This window comes from Hibiscus syriacus, unplaced genomic scaffold (assembly GCF_006381635.1).
Source record: "Hibiscus syriacus cultivar Baekdansim isolate YM2019G1 unplaced genomic scaffold, ASM638163v2 tig00113124_pilon, whole genome shotgun sequence".
In the NCBI taxonomy this organism is placed as follows: domain Eukaryota; kingdom Viridiplantae; phylum Streptophyta; class Magnoliopsida; order Malvales; family Malvaceae; genus Hibiscus; species Hibiscus syriacus.
In genome coordinates this window covers 1,756,323-1,773,754 of record NW_024063444.1, presented here as the reverse complement: position 1 = coordinate 1,773,754, position 17,432 = coordinate 1,756,323, and the positions used below count along the sequence as shown (strand labels likewise).

The 17,432-nt window shown below is 31.6% G+C and overlaps 1 protein-coding gene across 1 annotated transcript; it reads right to left on the bottom strand.

Annotated features, from left to right (window-relative positions):
- Positions 1 to 1,002: 1,002 nt before the first annotated feature.
- LOC120185732 (60S ribosomal protein L8-3-like) lies at positions 1,003 to 11,920 on the bottom strand. The gene is made up of 4 exons (XM_039189875.1): positions 11,726 to 11,920; positions 4,415 to 4,752; positions 1,675 to 1,827; positions 1,003 to 1,169 (listed from the first exon to the last, which is right to left on the bottom strand). Exons 1-4 carry the CDS (start codon positions 11,918 to 11,920, stop codon positions 1,151 to 1,153), a joined length of 705 nt encoding a protein of 234 aa, XP_039045806.1. The 3' UTR covers positions 1,003 to 1,150.
- Between the last annotated feature and the right edge of the window lie 5,512 nt (positions 11,921 to 17,432).

The following is a 17,432-nucleotide window of genomic DNA, read 5'->3' as shown; positions in this document are numbered from 1 at the left end:
AATTGGTGATAGTGGCTAAAGTTTTGGTTGGCTTGATCATGGATGGTGAGGGAGTGTGGGCTGTGTTTGGAACTGGATGAAGTAATGGTGATAAATAATTCAACAACCATGAGAAAATGATAAAAATTATAAAATATGGTGAGTGTTGCATTTAGTGACAATAAAGATAGAAAGAATATCAAACAATGACGACACAAGTGATCCAACATCAATTATCAATTTGGAAGATTAAAACTTTTCAAAAGACTCTAACATGCCGTGTCAATTTTTTTAACAGCAATTGATGCCAATAACCATAATATTAGTAAATTAGAAGTTCAATGACTGTACTATTCATGACCAAAGTCGCAAAGACGGTAGCGGTTGGCAAAAGATAAAAAACAATGCGTTCCTTGCAAGTACAAAATGTTGATGTGACGAGGGAAGCTGGTGAAGTAACCTGTTTCCGGTTACGATGAAGGAAAACGAGAATAAACCTTTCAGGTTAACTTGATTTGCCGGAGATAAACAATGAGTTTCTCGAGGTGTGATGTAGGAAGACATTGCAACTTAGTAAACTATATAATTGTGAAAGATGCATATAGAAGGATGGCATAAAATAATTTCAGGTAAAACTTCAAATTCAAAACACAAACGTCTATCGTATAAACTCTAAGCAGTAGTCCAACAAGTATTGGCACAAGTGGTTGAGAATCAAAAATTTTAACTTGTAAGGTCAAGTTCGAATCCTAATCACTTTTAGTGGACAATTTATAAATTCTTATGTAAATCCCAATTGAATATTAGGTATGTACTGGCGCTGGACTGAGGAGCCACCCATGACCTAATTTTTTTTTTTGTACCAAAAAAAACTCCAGGCAGTAGCATTATCCGAAAATTCAGACAAAATTTCTGGCATAAATGTGCTTTAATAGTCTTGGAACATAAAATAATTATAAAAGCCAAAAGAACTAAACCATCAAGTTGTAGTAACTAGTAACCTACTTGGCCTATGCTTTATCGGCCTTGGCAGCAGCTTGCCCTCTGAGCCTACCAGTACTCCTTGCAGCAATAAGACCAACCTTTTGACCAGGTGGGGCATCGCGTCTAACAGTACTAGCATGACCGATGTGTTGATGGTTACCACCACCGTGAGGATGCTCATCTGGGTTCATAGCCACACCACGAACCTGCCTAAGGCGGTAAATGAGACGAGACAGATCGTGAGCTACTCGAGATCGACTCGGTCAAGGCTCAATAAATACTCAGATCGAATGAACTCGAGCTCGACTCGAATTCTTAACGAGCCAAAACGAGCTATTTGATACTTGACTCGAAAAGCTCGTGAGCAGCTCGAAAATATAATATATTAAGATTTTATTTTTAAAAAAACAAATTATTAATAATATTAACTTTTATGTGTTGATTTTTTTTAAAAAATACAATAAGACTTTCATGTATTTAAGGTTCATGTTCGAGTTTGAGGATTCAATCTTGTTAAGTTTAAGATTTTTTTTTTCATTTCGAGCTTTTTCGAGCTACTCACGAGTTTCAGTTCAAGATTTCGAGTTCAAGTCGTGCTTAAAATTTTTAAGCTCACGAGTTTTCTAATCGAGTCGAGCTCTATTTCAGAGTTTTCGAGTCGAGTCGAACTCAGCAATACTCGAGCTCGACTCGACTCGTTTACACCCCTACTTAGGCCAGCAGTTCCTCTTCACTCTATACTTGTGGAAAGCATTACCAGCCTTAAGCAGAGGTTTCTCAGTCCTACCACCTCCGGCGACTTGGCCAATCATAGATCGGCAACCACTTGGGACAATCTTCTTTGCACCCGATGGAAGCTTGATCCTGTAAAGTTACAATCCAATAATCTCACTACCAAGTTAAACTATAAATAATCACCATCCACTCACTTCCAAGAATCAAACTAAAAACGAACAGAACCACTCATCCTTGTGCATCAATATGTTATTTCATTTTATATTCCATCAATTCATAATTCACGTTGGGCCAATCCCAGTTTTTCACATCTAACAATATATGTTCTTTTCTCATATTCAAGCACAATATTGATAGTTAACCTTAGACTGTCGCAAAATTTATATGAGTAATGTTTGGGTAAGTTTTCGTTTTTACCATTAATGTTTTAAAATTTACAAATCGGTCATTAACATTATCATTTGTTACAAATTGGTCATTCGTCGTTAACAAACGTGACGGAAAACACCCGTGGCATGTTAACATCAGTTAACATTCTTATAAATAATGATATATTTTTATACAAAATAATGTTTTTTAGTTATAAAAACAAAAAAAAAAAATTAATATGATGATATAATGATTATTGATATGATGAAAAAAATAATAAGCACATAGGTCGTGATATTGTTTAGGGAATAGACCGAACTACATCCGAAGTGACTCGTGATGATATCATCGGCACCAAGTAAATTTTTGAAGCCCCTCCCACCTCCATGATTCAAGAAAAAAAAACTTAATTTCTAAGTAAAATTTTGTCCAAAATTTTAATTTAATATTACTTGAAGTGATCTGAAAATATAAAATTCCAATATTCAAGCTAGTAATAATATACCAGACAAAAGTTCCATAACTTGAAATGATAAATTTGTGAATGCACATTTATGTATTTCCCAAAAAGATGTTATACCGAAGCACGAGGAAATACATGAATACCAATAATGTTATGGGGCTATCAATAAGACGTATAAATCTATTTATGAAATATTTACCAGGTTTAGAAATTGAAATCCCAATAGCTTTTTTGCAGATAAAGGCAATCGGAGCTCCAAAATAAATTAGTTATAGACACCAATTTACACCACCTAATGAATTCATCGTGATTAAAGCAAATGTGGTCGTATCATCGGATATAACACGAGCTGAAAATTTGCTTTTCCTTGGACACAAGCCAGACCTTCGGCCGATTTATTTTTATTATCTCGAATATATCCTTCGGGTGGATTCAATTTGTTTCTTCTTGTGGTTGAAATAAATTCTATCACGAATCTATAACGAACTACTTCGACTTGACGATAATTAAAAGAAGAAAATATCCATTAGTTACCCAATCTACAAAGCTCTCGGAATATTCACCGATGATATCATCACGAGTCACTTCAGATGTAGTTCGGTCCATTCCCTAAACAATTTCACTACCTATGTGCTTATTAATCTTTCATTTAATTTTTCATCATATCAATAATAATAATTAAATTTACAATTTTTGTTGTGATAAAATTTAATTTATTTAATTACAAATTAAATTATAATATTGTTCAGAAAATGAAAAACTTAATAAAATTAATTTTAAAAAATTTTATGCACAGAGTGAAAAAATTTCTTCACAAACAAGATTTTAATATTAGAATTAATTTAAAAAAATAAAAAAAAAGCGTGGGGAAGAAAAAATGTTAATTTTTATTAAAAAATGTTAATTTTTATTAAAAAAATGTTAATTTTTATTAAAAAAATGTTAATTTTTTTATTAGTTTACCCTAACATTTAAAAAACGTTAATTTTTTTGTTTTTATAACTAATTTTAAATTTTTGATTTTCTTTTTTTTAAAATATATCATTATTTATAAGAATTAAAAATAAATATATTTTAATTTATTAAAACAATAATCAAATCGAAAGAATATATAAATAACATGGACTATTTATGTAATTATACCATCCAAGTAAGTCTGTTAACTGCTGTTAACAGGCCACGTGTGTTTTCCGTCAAGCCTGTTAACGGCGAGTGACCAATTTGTAACAAACGATAATATTAGTGATTGATTTGTAACTTTTGAAACATCAGAGGTGAAAATGAAAACTTACCTAAACATTAATGACCATTGGAATAGTTTACCCTATATATAAATAGAGGTAAGCAATCATAAATCAATATAGATGGAACAGTGGGGGCGTTATTCGATCTTCGAACAATGGATGGATTCTCTAAAGTACTAGGAATATGCTCTATTGTTGAAGTGGAGTTATGGGGAATACATGAAGGTCTCTCGCATGCGTTGAATCTTGGCGAAAGACAAATCATAGTTGAAACACATAGTTTGGAGGTCATTCGGATGCTTAAGGAAAACGCTAATAGAGGATCGGTATTTACGCTGCTAGACCGGGTTAGTGAATTATTAAAGCAAGAATAGACGGTTATTTTGAGGCATATAAACCAAGATGTGAATAAGGTGACCGATAAATTAACAAGATTAGCTACAGCAAGAGGCGATGATCATACGTTTCCTACACTCCACCGCTGGAAGTGGTTAATTTGCTACAACAAGATTCACTTGCTTGTAATTTGGCAGTAGAACATTAAGTGTTAGCTTACATCTTTATTTCATCAAAAAAATATAGATAGAACGGATCCAAATCATAATTAAAATTAAAACATAGTAATAATTAAAAAAAACGCCTGGTGGTATCGTTATCAGGATTGTGACTAATAACAATGGCGTAATCACCAGAAGCCCTAGCGAAAACACCGCGGTCACCGACATGGTGTTCAACTTTACAAACGACGGCTCCTTCATGGATAGATCTAAGAGGCAAAACATTTCCGACCACGAGGGTAGCCTTCTTACCACAACACACGAACTGTCCGGTGTACATGCCCTCGGCGGCAACGAAGAATTCCTTTTGCTTCTTGTAACGGAACGGGTGGCGGAAGACGACTCGGGCTAACGGGGCGCCCCGCCCTGGGTCGTGGATGACTTCGGTGACGACACCTTTGAGGTAGCCATTTCTTTCTTTCTTTCTTTATTTTTTGAAGGATTTGAGGTAGATATTTCGTTCGACGAATTCGAGGCTGCGGAAACGGGCGGAACCCGGACCCTTACGCAAAGTATCAGGTCCAAATAACATGGGCTGAGACACTGGGTCTAACTTTAGGGAGCACTATGAGATGAATCATTTTCTTTCATATTTATGTACTTTTATTCATTAAATTAAAAAAAAAACAATTATACTATCTTAACGTTATTGATTCTTTTTTTAAATAAGATAGTACTGTCTTTTATTATAATAAAATTGAAAAGACCCGAGACAAACGAGACTGTCTCCGGAAAGACGGATTAATATATAGTTAATATACGATGTTACTGGATACATTAAAAGATATTTAACAAATTCGGTTTAGCATTACCGGAAATATCGAGTAATAATAATGTAATAGGTGGAAATCATGAAGAAATATTAAAAAATTTGGCAATCGGCAAACTTAACTTGTCGGTTTGTGTCGATACTTTATAAAAATATATTAATCCATAACAATATAACAAGTAAAAAAATGACAAAATCTGTCTATAAATGACAAAACAGGTAAAGCGCTACCGGGTATATTGAAAGTGTCGTTATAAAAATGTATCTATCCATAACAATATAACAGGTAAAAAAATGACAAAACCGGTCTATAAATGACAAAACAGGTAAAGCGCTATCGGATATATTGAAAGTGTCGATACTTTATAAAAATGTATCGATCAATAACAATATAACAGGTAAAAAAATGATAAAATCGGGTTATAAATGACAAAACAGGTAAAGCGCTACCAGATATATTGAAAGTGTCGATATTTTATAAAAATGTATTGATCCATAACAATATAACAGGTAAAAAATGACAAAACCGGTCTATAAATGACAAAACAGGTAAAGCGCTACCGGATATGTTGATAGTGTCGATACTTTATAAAAATATATCGATCCATAACAATAAAATAGGTAAAAAAATGACAAAACCGATCTAGAAATGGCAAAACAGGTAAAACACTACTGGATATGTTGATAGTGTCGATACTTTATTATAAGTATCGATACTTTTGGAATTTAAAAGAGAAGAAATTATAGCGCTAATAAAGTGTCGATACTTTATAAAAATGTATCGATCCATAACAATATAACATGTAAAAATATGACAAAACCGATTTCGAAATGACAAAACCGGTAAAGAGATACCAGATATGTTGATAGTGTCGATACTTTATTATAAGAATCGACACTTTTGGAATTTAAAAGAAAATAAGTTTTAGCGTCAATAAAGTGTCGATACTTTATAAAAATGTATTGATCCATAACAATATAACAGGTAAAAATATGACAAAATCGATCTCGAAATGACAAAACCGGTAGTAAAAAAATGTGCTTGTGTGATCATTTTTATTTCAGAATTTTTATTTTTTAATACAAAAAGTTGGATATTTTAAATAAAACCCAGTAAGAAAATAACAAAAACTTTGCAGTAACAAAAGAATAACATTGGGAAACCCACCATGTTATCAGTTTCTCAAAGAACAAAAACCCAAAAACAAACATCTCTCAACACAAACTTATGATATACTCTTATTATCTCCATAAGATAAAGTTATGCCAGTTTTAGTTTCTTAAAGAATAAACTTATGATTGAAGAACTCAAACTGGTGCACGCATAAGTGTCGATGCATTTATGAAAAGTATCGATTCAAAAAACATCGAAATCGATAATTATTATATAACAGGTAAATTTACAATGTAACCGGTAAAAATATACTGGTTAATTAGCAAATAGGTTTACATTATGTATCGACACTCTTTAAATATGTGTCGATACTTTTTTTCCAAAATGAAAGCACAACGAGGTGCACACATAAAGTGTCGATACATTTAAAATTGTATCAATCCCAAAAACATCAAAACCGATAATTATAATGTAATAGGTAAATTTGTAATGTTACCGGTTTAAATATACCTGTTTAGTTAGAAAATAGGTCAATATAAGCGCTATCTATTACATTATATAAGCGCTACCTAATATATTATTGTACTTGATAATATTTCCGGTTAAATGATATAACATAACCGGTCTAAATTTTAACCGGTCACGTCATCTTTTAGGCGCCGCACAGTAAAATCACCCTAGATAAACACGTGTCCTGCGACAACATACAAGATAAAAAAAAGAACGTAAAAACAACAAAGGGGAATGTTTTACAGAAACAAAGAAAGAAAAACCAACAAATGTACTGATAAAATAAAAAGAGGGTTCTCATCTACTTCGCTTGATCCCGATGAAGAAGAAAATCAGCAATGCCAGCAAAATCAAAGAAAGTTCTTCTGCATGTCTCTTTTGAGGTCTCAAAAGCCTACAAGTGTTTAAAATGTCTCGGAGCTTTCGAATCAATCTGGTGTATCAACCCATCATCTGTCTTTCGCAATAGCTGCTTCGATCAGCGGGTGAGCTTCCTCAAACCAAATTGTTGCAGTAGAGACAGACCAACTTAATTGGGAAAGGTGGTGCGCCACTGTGTTACAAGCTCTTGCTGCATGTCTAAATGAATAATCAGTAAAGTCCTTACACTTCATTTTCACATTTAGAAAAAAACACGAATTAATAATCCGATAATGATATTAAAAAAAATAATGAATAAATATCATTATAAATTAATATATATTAAAGGGATAAAACGAGTTTACTGTCTTAAGATTGTTAACTGAGATAACAATCTGAGATGAAATCAATCCTAAGAAAATCAAACAAAGAAGTTAAACTTCATAAAGTAAATCAAAATTAAATAAAAATAAAAATATTCCTTTTATTTTGATCAGTTGAGATCGAAATCAATTGAAGTATGTCGCTACACAATTTCTTTAAGACAAATTTTTTGTCACTCCTTTAGTGCTCGAGTTCGTTTGTCGTCTATCTCCTAGGATACAACAACTTATGATAAGTTACAGTAGCACATCTGTAGAGATCACGAACGTTCATTGTCTTCGACTATCACTAAAAAACTAGTGGAACAAAAGAATATTTCTAAGGAGAGAATAATTTTTCAAGAGAATAAAAATTCTTGAATTCTTAAATATATATTATTTTAATTTGAAATATACAAAAGTATATAATTATCTTTAATATTCAAAGTTAAAAAGATGACGAATATCTTTTTAAATTGACATATTCAAAGAGTAATTATCATATTAATATTCAAATTAAATAATATATTTAATTTACAATGGTAAAAAAGAATATGAATTTAATATAAATATTAAATTCATCAATTAAATTCACTCTTATTACAACAATCCTCACATGAATGAAATTGATGATTTAATCAAAAATATTTTGGCACGATGTGGTGATAGCCTCTACGATTGATAGTTGCATAGGATAGGTAAGTGTCCTCCTTTGAACATTCCCTTGTGACAGTATATTTACTTTACAGAATAAACAATAGGTGTGATGTCCTTGAATTGTTCTTTCGTTTGTGTAAACGATAACATACTTCACACAACTACCCCTCTGATAAGAATTTAGTTCTCATGTGTATGTCCTTAAAGCCATAGACATCGCCTGGTTCTGCAAGAGTTTGAGAGAAATATGACCTAATAATCTCCTTAAAGAGGCCCCCACTTCACTTAAACATGGGTAACTTATGTTGTTCAGCTCACCACATCACACAATGGTCATTAAAAGCTTTGCTTAGCATGTACCACTTAGATCACTGTTTACATCTTAGGAACGAACTTGGGATAATAAACCCCTATAGTGACCATACACGGTTATGTAATTAGGTTGTCTATTTGAACCTAAATCTTGGGATCTCCAGTCAACAATGTAGGTTTTTCCTTCACATAACGCTTTTAAATTTCTAAGGCTTTAGTCACATTCCTTTAGATGTTTTCTCAACTTGATCTCAATTTAACACTTTGGTTAGCGGATCCACAATGTTATCCTTTAATCTTACAAAATCAACAATGATAACTCAATTTGAGATATGTTGTCTATGGTATTATGTCGACGATGCATATGTCTCGACTTACCATTATACTTGCTAGCCACAGTATAAGCATACTGTGGGCACATGTTTAAGCCATTTAGGAATATCCTCCAAGAAATTCCAAAGCAATTCAGCTTACTCTCTGGACTTATCTAGAGCTTCAAACTCAAATTCCATTATGAATCTGGATATAACCGTTTTCTTAAGGATTTTCATAACATTTTTTCCTTCCAATGTGAAACATATTCACTTGTGTCGTTGATATCTTAAATATCAAATTCTAACTAGCATCGATCTATCCATCTAAGATAGTAGAATAGTCAAAGAAAATACAATCCATCATTTAGGATTTATTTTCATTTATTTTGGTAATATGACCATTACATTCTCAAGACAACCCCCACATTTTCAAGTGTTTGTATGACATAGGTTTTCAACCTTTTCATAACTCATGTGGTGTCTTGTCTTTTTTCTTTGTTTAGGGACCTCAATTAAAAAGTAATTAGTTGACAGAACAACTTCTCTCCCCCCACATGTTATGTGACAATTCAGAACTTCTTAGCATTGAGTTTATTGTCCAATTCTTCCGCTTTGCTACTCCATTTATTTTAGGAGAATATAGTGATGTCACTTCATGAATAATATCATGTTCTACATAATCACTTCTTACCATCTTAATTTATTTATTAAGTTGGTTTTCAACTTCATGTTTATAGAAAAAAAAAATTATAACTTCGTTTTGCTCTTTTAGCAAATACACATAGCAATACTTTGCTATCATTAATGGAGATAATAAAACATTTATTCTCCCTCGTTTTTTTCCATTATTACGAAGTTTAAGAACTTGGTCACTAATAATTCATTAGTACCAACATCTTCTATTTCGTATCTATGGTTCAATTGTACACATTATATTGTGTATCCGATAATACATTCAATATGTATTTCCAACACAGGAAATCATAATACTTTCAAGATCCGGTAATAACGTTTACCTCATCCTCTCTAATAATAGAATGATCATCTCACATTTGGTCAAATTCACCGTGACCAAATAAAATAACATCTTATGTTATCACATCTTGAAATTCTATTCATAGTATTTTACAAGTTTCTCATCATGGCTCACGACCACCGATAATCACGGTTTTGTTTAACACATGAAACTATAATTAATAATAATTCCAACAATAAACCAAAACTAAATTTTTATTTATTCTATCAACATAATTTAGTCATGAACTAAAATTCTAAAACAAATAAGCAACACTATTGTTATTTTCCAACAATTTTTTTATAGAAATCAAATAATTTTGTTACTGAAAAAAATTAAAATCTCAATTGATTTCAAATATGAAATCAAAGATTCCAATAAACAGAAAATTAATTCTTGTTTATTTTTGATTTTGTTATCAAACAAAATTAAAATTCTGAAACAAAATCAGTAACCAAATTACTTTAACGACAATTTCTGTTATACAAATTTGTACACTTTGAAATTTTAGCAAACATGTTAAGACGGTAGGATAAATCCTGAAACAAATTTATTTGATATCTCGTTTTCCCACGATATCTGAGCCATTTCATATTAAGAAAGGTAGAAGAGAGAGTTCTGAATCATTTCAGACTAAAGGGAAATATTCAAATTTTACTTACTTGATTGACTTCATCGTTGTCAACCAAAACCTGAATTCTTAATCATTAACTTAACCATTGTTAATCGAAACTTAAACCTTCAAGATTAAAGGTGTGCCCCACAAAATGTGCAACCACAAAGATCTTGCAAAGATTTTGAAATCCAATTATTTAAATCCTTACACATAAGTCAGTGGAACCATGTCTCACATTAGAAATTGAATTCAAAAAGTATTCCTCAAAGAATTTGAAATTCATAAATTCAAAATTAAAGGAAACTTATCTTTAGCATAAATTCCTCTTGATTTTCGCCCAATATTTGTTTTGTTGAATTTTTGACACTTCCTATGTACACAATAGGGATTAAACACGCGAATTCTATATCATCTCGAAAGCAATAAGAAAATAAAATTCGTCTTAAGATTGTTATAAAAATTATGCATTGATAATCCGAGAATGATATAAAAAAAATAATGAATAAATATCATTATAAATTAAAGGGATAGAACGAGTTTATTGTCTTAAGATTGTTGACCGAAAAACAATCTGAGACGAAATCAATCCAGAGAAAATCAAACAAAGAAGTTAAACTTCATAAAGTAAATCAAAGTTAAATAGAAAGAAAAATGCTCCTTTTATTTTGATCAATTGAGATCAGAATCAATTTAGCTCTGCCGCTACACAATTTCCTTAAGACATATTTTCGACCACTCTTTTGGTGCTCGAGTTCATTGATCGTCTGTCTCCCAGGATACAACAAGTTATTATCAGCTACAGTAGCACATCTGTAGAGATCACGAACGATCATTGCTTTAGACTATCACCGAAAAACTAGTGGAAGAAAAGAATATTTTCTAATGAGAGAAAATAATTTTCAAGAGAAGAAAAATTCTTGAATTCTGAGTTGTAAAAAACCTAACAGATTTGCTCACTATTTATAGGGGATTTTCAAGAGATATTTAATTCAACCAAATATCTTCTAATATTCAACTTTAAACAGATAATAATATCTTTTAATTTGAAATATTCAAACTATTTTTGTCATTCAAACTTAAATAGATATTATTTTAATTTAAAACATACAAAAGTATATAATTATCTTTAATATTCAAAGTTAAAAAGATAACAAATACATTTTTAAATTAACATATTCAAAGAGTAATTATATTTAAATCAAATAATATATTTAATTTACAATAATAAAAAAAATATAAATTTAATATAAATATTAAATCTATCAATTAAATTCACTCTTTTTCTAACATCGAAATCTTAATAATCATCCTGTATAGGGGTTTGGAGCTTCTGTATCACAGTTAGGAATCCCCTTCAATAATCACCTTCCTGAAGTTCAACTCCTGTGCTAGCCTGATGGCCTGTTCACATGTTGTTGCCTCTGCTACACAAGGATCGAAAATGTTTAAGTCCAGGTAAGATCCAGCAGCCACTAATAATCCATTGTGATTCCTTATAACAATTTCAGTTGCTGACATAAGATTATTCTTGTCAAATGCAGCATCGAAATTGACTTTCATGACATGCATAGGGGGTGGGAGCCAACCCGCAACAGATGAAACATTAGGATTAATCTTTGCGGTGTGCAGGGATCTTGCTCTCTTAAATAGGCTTTGATAAATGTAGTAATAGCAAAAAGGTTATTCTGCGCATTGTCGTCAATTACATTGTTTCTATGACTCCAAATGGCCCATATAGCAACGAAAAGAGAATTACAATCTGGAATTGATAGGCTGAGGGCGAAGTGTGCCAACCAGAGAGTCCAATCTTGAAAAGGTACATGCTGAGAATATCAATTTACAGAGTTGCAAATACTTGAGTTGAAAAGGTACATTGTTGGATCAAATGAACAATTGATTCAGGGCCTTCACCACAAAGCGAACAGGTGGTGTGAGTGGTGAGATGCCTGGCAGAAAGGTTGCTGAAAGTTGGCAGGTAATTCTTAGCCGAACGCCGTACTAGTATTTTAATTTTAGTAGGGATAGGGGATTTCCAGAGTCTATCATAAAACGCTTGCAAAGCTGAGGAATAATTTGGATATTATTCTGTGTACCTGTCTCTGAATTATGTAGTAGTAAGCGATAGCCAGACATCACAGAATTTTTCTCGGGTGCGGTCTCCCTTCTAAATAAGCATATCAGGTTGGTTGGTACTTGGTAACATTATTGATTTATTAAATTTCGATTATTTGTACTCTTAGTTATTATATTTTAGCTTAAATACACCTTGTCCCCTTAGCTATACATTTTTTTAATGAGTTGTTCCTTAAAATATTTTTCGAGACGTTTTGTCCCCTCAACTTTAAAGCTTTACTCCGTTTGCCCTATATCATTAACACCGTTAAAAAATCTCACTGACCGATTAGAACACACCATGTCACCTCTTAATATTTATTTATTTTTATCTGAATAAATAAAAATCCATTAAATAAAATAAAACTTATAGTATACCAAAAATGTCCTTTCTCCATCCCTTCTCCGCACCTCCACCATAAACCAACCCCCCTCAACCCACCTCCATTTTTCTTCATCTGTCTCCACCCTAAATATTATTCCAAAGCTAACATCCAGAATTCTTTTGCTTTGAATTACCAAAACCCAGATTGGAAACAAAACCTTAATGAATTCTGTTCCTTTAGCAAAAAAACAGAGAGGAAAACTTTGAGCCGATCTATAAGCCATGTTTCAACATCCTACCCTGTAACAAATGTGCAGTTTTGACAAACGAAAATGCAAAAATAAATAAAAATACAGAGTATTGAAGCTGGAAAAATAGAGGCAGAAAGAGAGAGGGTGTGATTACATCGAGACCAAGTCCTTTGATGTGTGTAAGTAACGATTCTTTGCTTTTTGGCTATTGATTGAACCTATTCTATTTTCATTTTTTTCTATATAACTAATTTCTTTCTTTGAATTTTTAGTTTTTTTTTTTGCTTCTCTTTTGTTTTCTCTTTTCTGGTCGAGAAAAATGACCACAGTTTTTCAGTTTTCTTAAACTTTCTCCAACATTTAGCACTATTTATCAATTTGGAATTTGGAAAAAAAAGATTGGGAAGACCAAATTAGAAAGCTTTGTTGAGGTGGATTTCAAGGAATTGACATTCTTCCTATTTGTTTTCTCTATTTGTTACATTATTATTTACTTATAAAATCGTATGTTTGTCTCAAGGGACTTACCCTATTTTACTTATCAAAAATGGAGAAAGCGAATATGATAAATTTAATCTACTACAACGACAAAAGTGACCCTTAAACCTTTAGTTATTAAGTCTTTAATTCTTGTTAATTTGATAATATGACACATTAATACAAAAGAATTAATTTTTAATTTAACTTTCAATTTTAGGTATATTTTTAATATGACCTAAAATTTAGATAAAACATTAATTTGATATTAAATTTTAAATAAAACATTAACTTGATAATTAAATTCAATCGTAGTTTTCTATCTCCCACCACCATTCACCACCCTCATTGACGCTATTCACCGTTGATCCTCAAAATTTATATAGTTCACTCTTTTTTAGACCTAAACACAAATCAGATGTCTGTTTCATCAAAAACTATTTTAAACTTAACAATTCTTTTTTAGACCTAAACAGAAATCACATGTCTGTTTCATCAAAAAAATATTTTGAACCTAACAATTCTAACAAAAAAACGCATCAGCTTCCTTTAACATTAAACCATAATAATGAATTTATCATTAATATTTTTCTTAAAATAAGGGCACAAAAAATCTAATCAAGACACATATTATGCGTGCTGTTTATTTTTAAATAAATTTTTTTATATTTTTCGATTCATTGTTATTTATTTCTTTCATTTTTATCATAAGCAACATTAGTGTAAAAGAAATCATTCGAATGATTGTCACATGAACAAAGACATTCTCTTCAAAATAAGTCTTTCAAAAAACATTTTCACGTGAACATACCTTCATTAAAAGGACACCATCTTAGTTAAAAATATCATTTAAATAAAAATTATTCTCATAAAATGATAAAACAGTAATTTTACTAAAAAATCAATATAAAATAATTATTTATTAATATAACACTCAATGATCATTATTTATCAAAATGTCATCCATTTGGATAAAAACACGTTTTACAAAAAAAAATATTTTAAGCATAGTAATAAAGACTATTTCTAATTTGGTAATACGCGTGAAAAGCACGTTCTGCATGAAGCGCATTTAGATCAAATATATCAACTCTTATATAAAATGGAGGTTACTAATGACTAGTTGATTTAATAAGATAAGATATTAGATTCTTTAAATTAGGTCAAAGATTCAAATTCTGGTGTTTTCGAATGAAGCAAACTGGATTGGGAGAGTCACATTCACCTCTGCAGTACTCAAACTGTATTAATCGATCAATAGATTAGATACCAGTGATTAATTCAAAAAAATTATGTGAGTGATTTAAGGTTTTAAAGGTTGGGCAAAATTGACCCATTAGGCCATGCAATATATTTAATTGGCTCGTTAGGTTAGTGATTAATTTCAGTAACTAATTGTAAAATCATAATAAATTAAAAAAAAATCGTTGAACTTGTCACATTGAGATAACGAGTTCGTTTGGAATTTAAAATCAACTAACAATTGGTCAATTAGCAACTTTTGAAATTTCAAAAAATATAGACGTTGAAACTCGTCACATCGATGTGATGTGTTCGGTCCAATTTATTTAAAAATAAAACTTTTAAATAATTTATTACAAACTAATTTATTACAATAATAAAAGTTTTTTTAAACTAATATAATTACTAAAAAATTTACTTATATTTTCGTAATTATTGACGATGCCGAGGAGTAGTCGAATAATAATGACGTGAAGCTTGTCGATTTCATTGTGATTGTTTGCCTTAATTGTCTTCATCTTCGTTTGCTTCTTCAACATGAGGTGTATTGAACATCATTCCACTTTGAGTTCTACCTTCAAAATATGGTGATTGAGTATTTAAAGTATTTGACGCCATCATTGACGTCATTGACTCGAATTGTTAACTGAAGTCGGTTTCTTGTTGACCATATAAAAGATGATCTTATTCACCCACAGGTTTTGTCGAAGATGGTTGAACATATTGCATTGCATCCATGAATCTCCAACTCAATTCGGTCGACTCTCCACTAAAGCATGATATGGAGGATAAAAACCATAACTGATTTGAGATGCAAAATATTTTGCAGAATCATAATCAGAAGTCGAAGATGTTGATAATGATGATTTCTTACCTTTTGCATATTTGACCTTCATTCCTTCCATTCAATCCTTTTACCCTGGTGTTGTTAAATATGGTTTCTCATTTGCTTCATAATTTCAGAAGTAGAGAGATACTTATAAATATAGATAACATCAAGATGTAACATTTTATTTCGGGTAGACATTTTAAGGAATTCTTAAAAAAATATTTTTTTTCTCAAGAGTAATTTTTTTCTTCTTAACAATACACAATAAAAATTCTAAACCGCAAAAAACCTATTTATAACCCCAAATCTAACTTCTCTAAATGACTATAATTTTAAAAAATCTCATGGAACTCATCACCTCAACGTAACGAGTTTTAATATGACAGTTTTTCCAAATATGTTTTTTAATTTATTATAATTTAAAAATTAATTACTAATTTTTTTTTAAAAAAATACTAGACTCGTCACGTTGACGTGACGAGTTCGAGAATTATATAATAATATTGGACCTCACTTATTTGGGACTATTTAAAAGTATTTTTTGGATAAACTCATTACGTTGACGGGACGAATTTTTCCTATATTATAACATTTACAGTAGATCCTAAATAAAATTTTGGGTGATCTAATGAGCCCTAAATAAAATTCTGGATGATCTAATGAGCCAATTAAATACACCTGGGCGAATTTTGCTTAAAAGGTTGTTATTAAGTTGGGTTTTGGTTATTTGGGCTATATACCGAAACGATCTGATGGGCTAACAACCAGACAAATAAAGCTCAGTACTCGTTTCATCTACTTTTGTTTATTTCATTTGTAACCGCCGTAAACTTCATTTCCCCTTTTTTCTCTCATATCTCCTGCCACCATAGTTGTTCAACAGAAAGGAGGTGAATTATGAGCCTTTACACTAGTGATTCCTGGAATCGGCTTTGCGTTCGAGGGCGAGATGGAGTGCTGGAGGCGTTGCCTTTCCGCGGTTGGATATATCGGCCGTATTTTGCTGAAAATGGTATGAAAATTGCACTAGATCCGACGGACAGGGAACCATTATTCAGAGTTGAGTGGCACACTTTGAATCTGCAAACTCAAGAAATCAATAAGACTCTGAGTACGATGCCACCCGAGGCTCGTCTCTCTGGAACTGCCGTTGCCTGTCGCAACCGCGTTTACGTCCTTGGGGGAGCATGCTCGGGGGATCCCTGTTGTCCCGATAAAAGGTTTAACGAAAGACACTTGCATAACTGTGTTTTCATCGATCATGTTTAGAAATGGATCATCTTCCTGAATTGGCTGAGCAAAAACGCTTCACCGTCTATCATTTCGCCATAGCTCCATGTACCTTGAAATCCACTATTGTGTTTTGGAACCCAACAGAACCTGCAAACTACTGTATGAAAATAGATTTCAAGAGGGTAAGCTGCATTGGTGAAATACATTAAATTTAATAGTTTTCTTGGAATGTTATCCCATCCATGGACGCAAAACTCCACGAAATTTCTTGTAGTAATCACCCATGGTGAACCTGCATTGATTTTGTGCAGGATAAGTTGATTGGATTTAGTTTTTCTTCAAAATATTTATATTCTCTATCGAACTACATGTAAATTCACAGTTGAAGTTCTAAAACTGACCTCCACAAATCTTGAAGGCATCTGGTTTTCGAGTTTCAACATCATAGTGAACTGGACTATTGCTCTTGTGATATAAATTGGGGTCTACAAAAATTCTGTTCTTTCTCTTCCCTTGTGTACAAATCCAACATTTTTCACCTCAAAACGAAAATGAAGGCTTAGTTTACTAGGTAAAAGTTGGAGTTTGAATAACTAGAATATT

Excerpts from the sequence above, each read along its gene's own strand:
- LOC120185732 (XM_039189875.1), bottom strand. The coding sequence starts at position 11,920 with ATGAAAGTCAATTTCGATGCTGCATTTGACAAGAATAATCTTATGTCA. Across the intron at positions 4,753-11,725 it reads AGGAGTTGAACTTCAGGAAG|AAAGAAAGAAATGGCTACCT; the intron begins GTGATTATTGAA and ends AAATAAAGAAAG. Across the intron at positions 1,828-4,414 it reads CCTGATAACGATACCACCAG|GATCAAGCTTCCATCGGGTG; the intron begins GCGTTTTTTTTA and ends GTAACTTTACAG.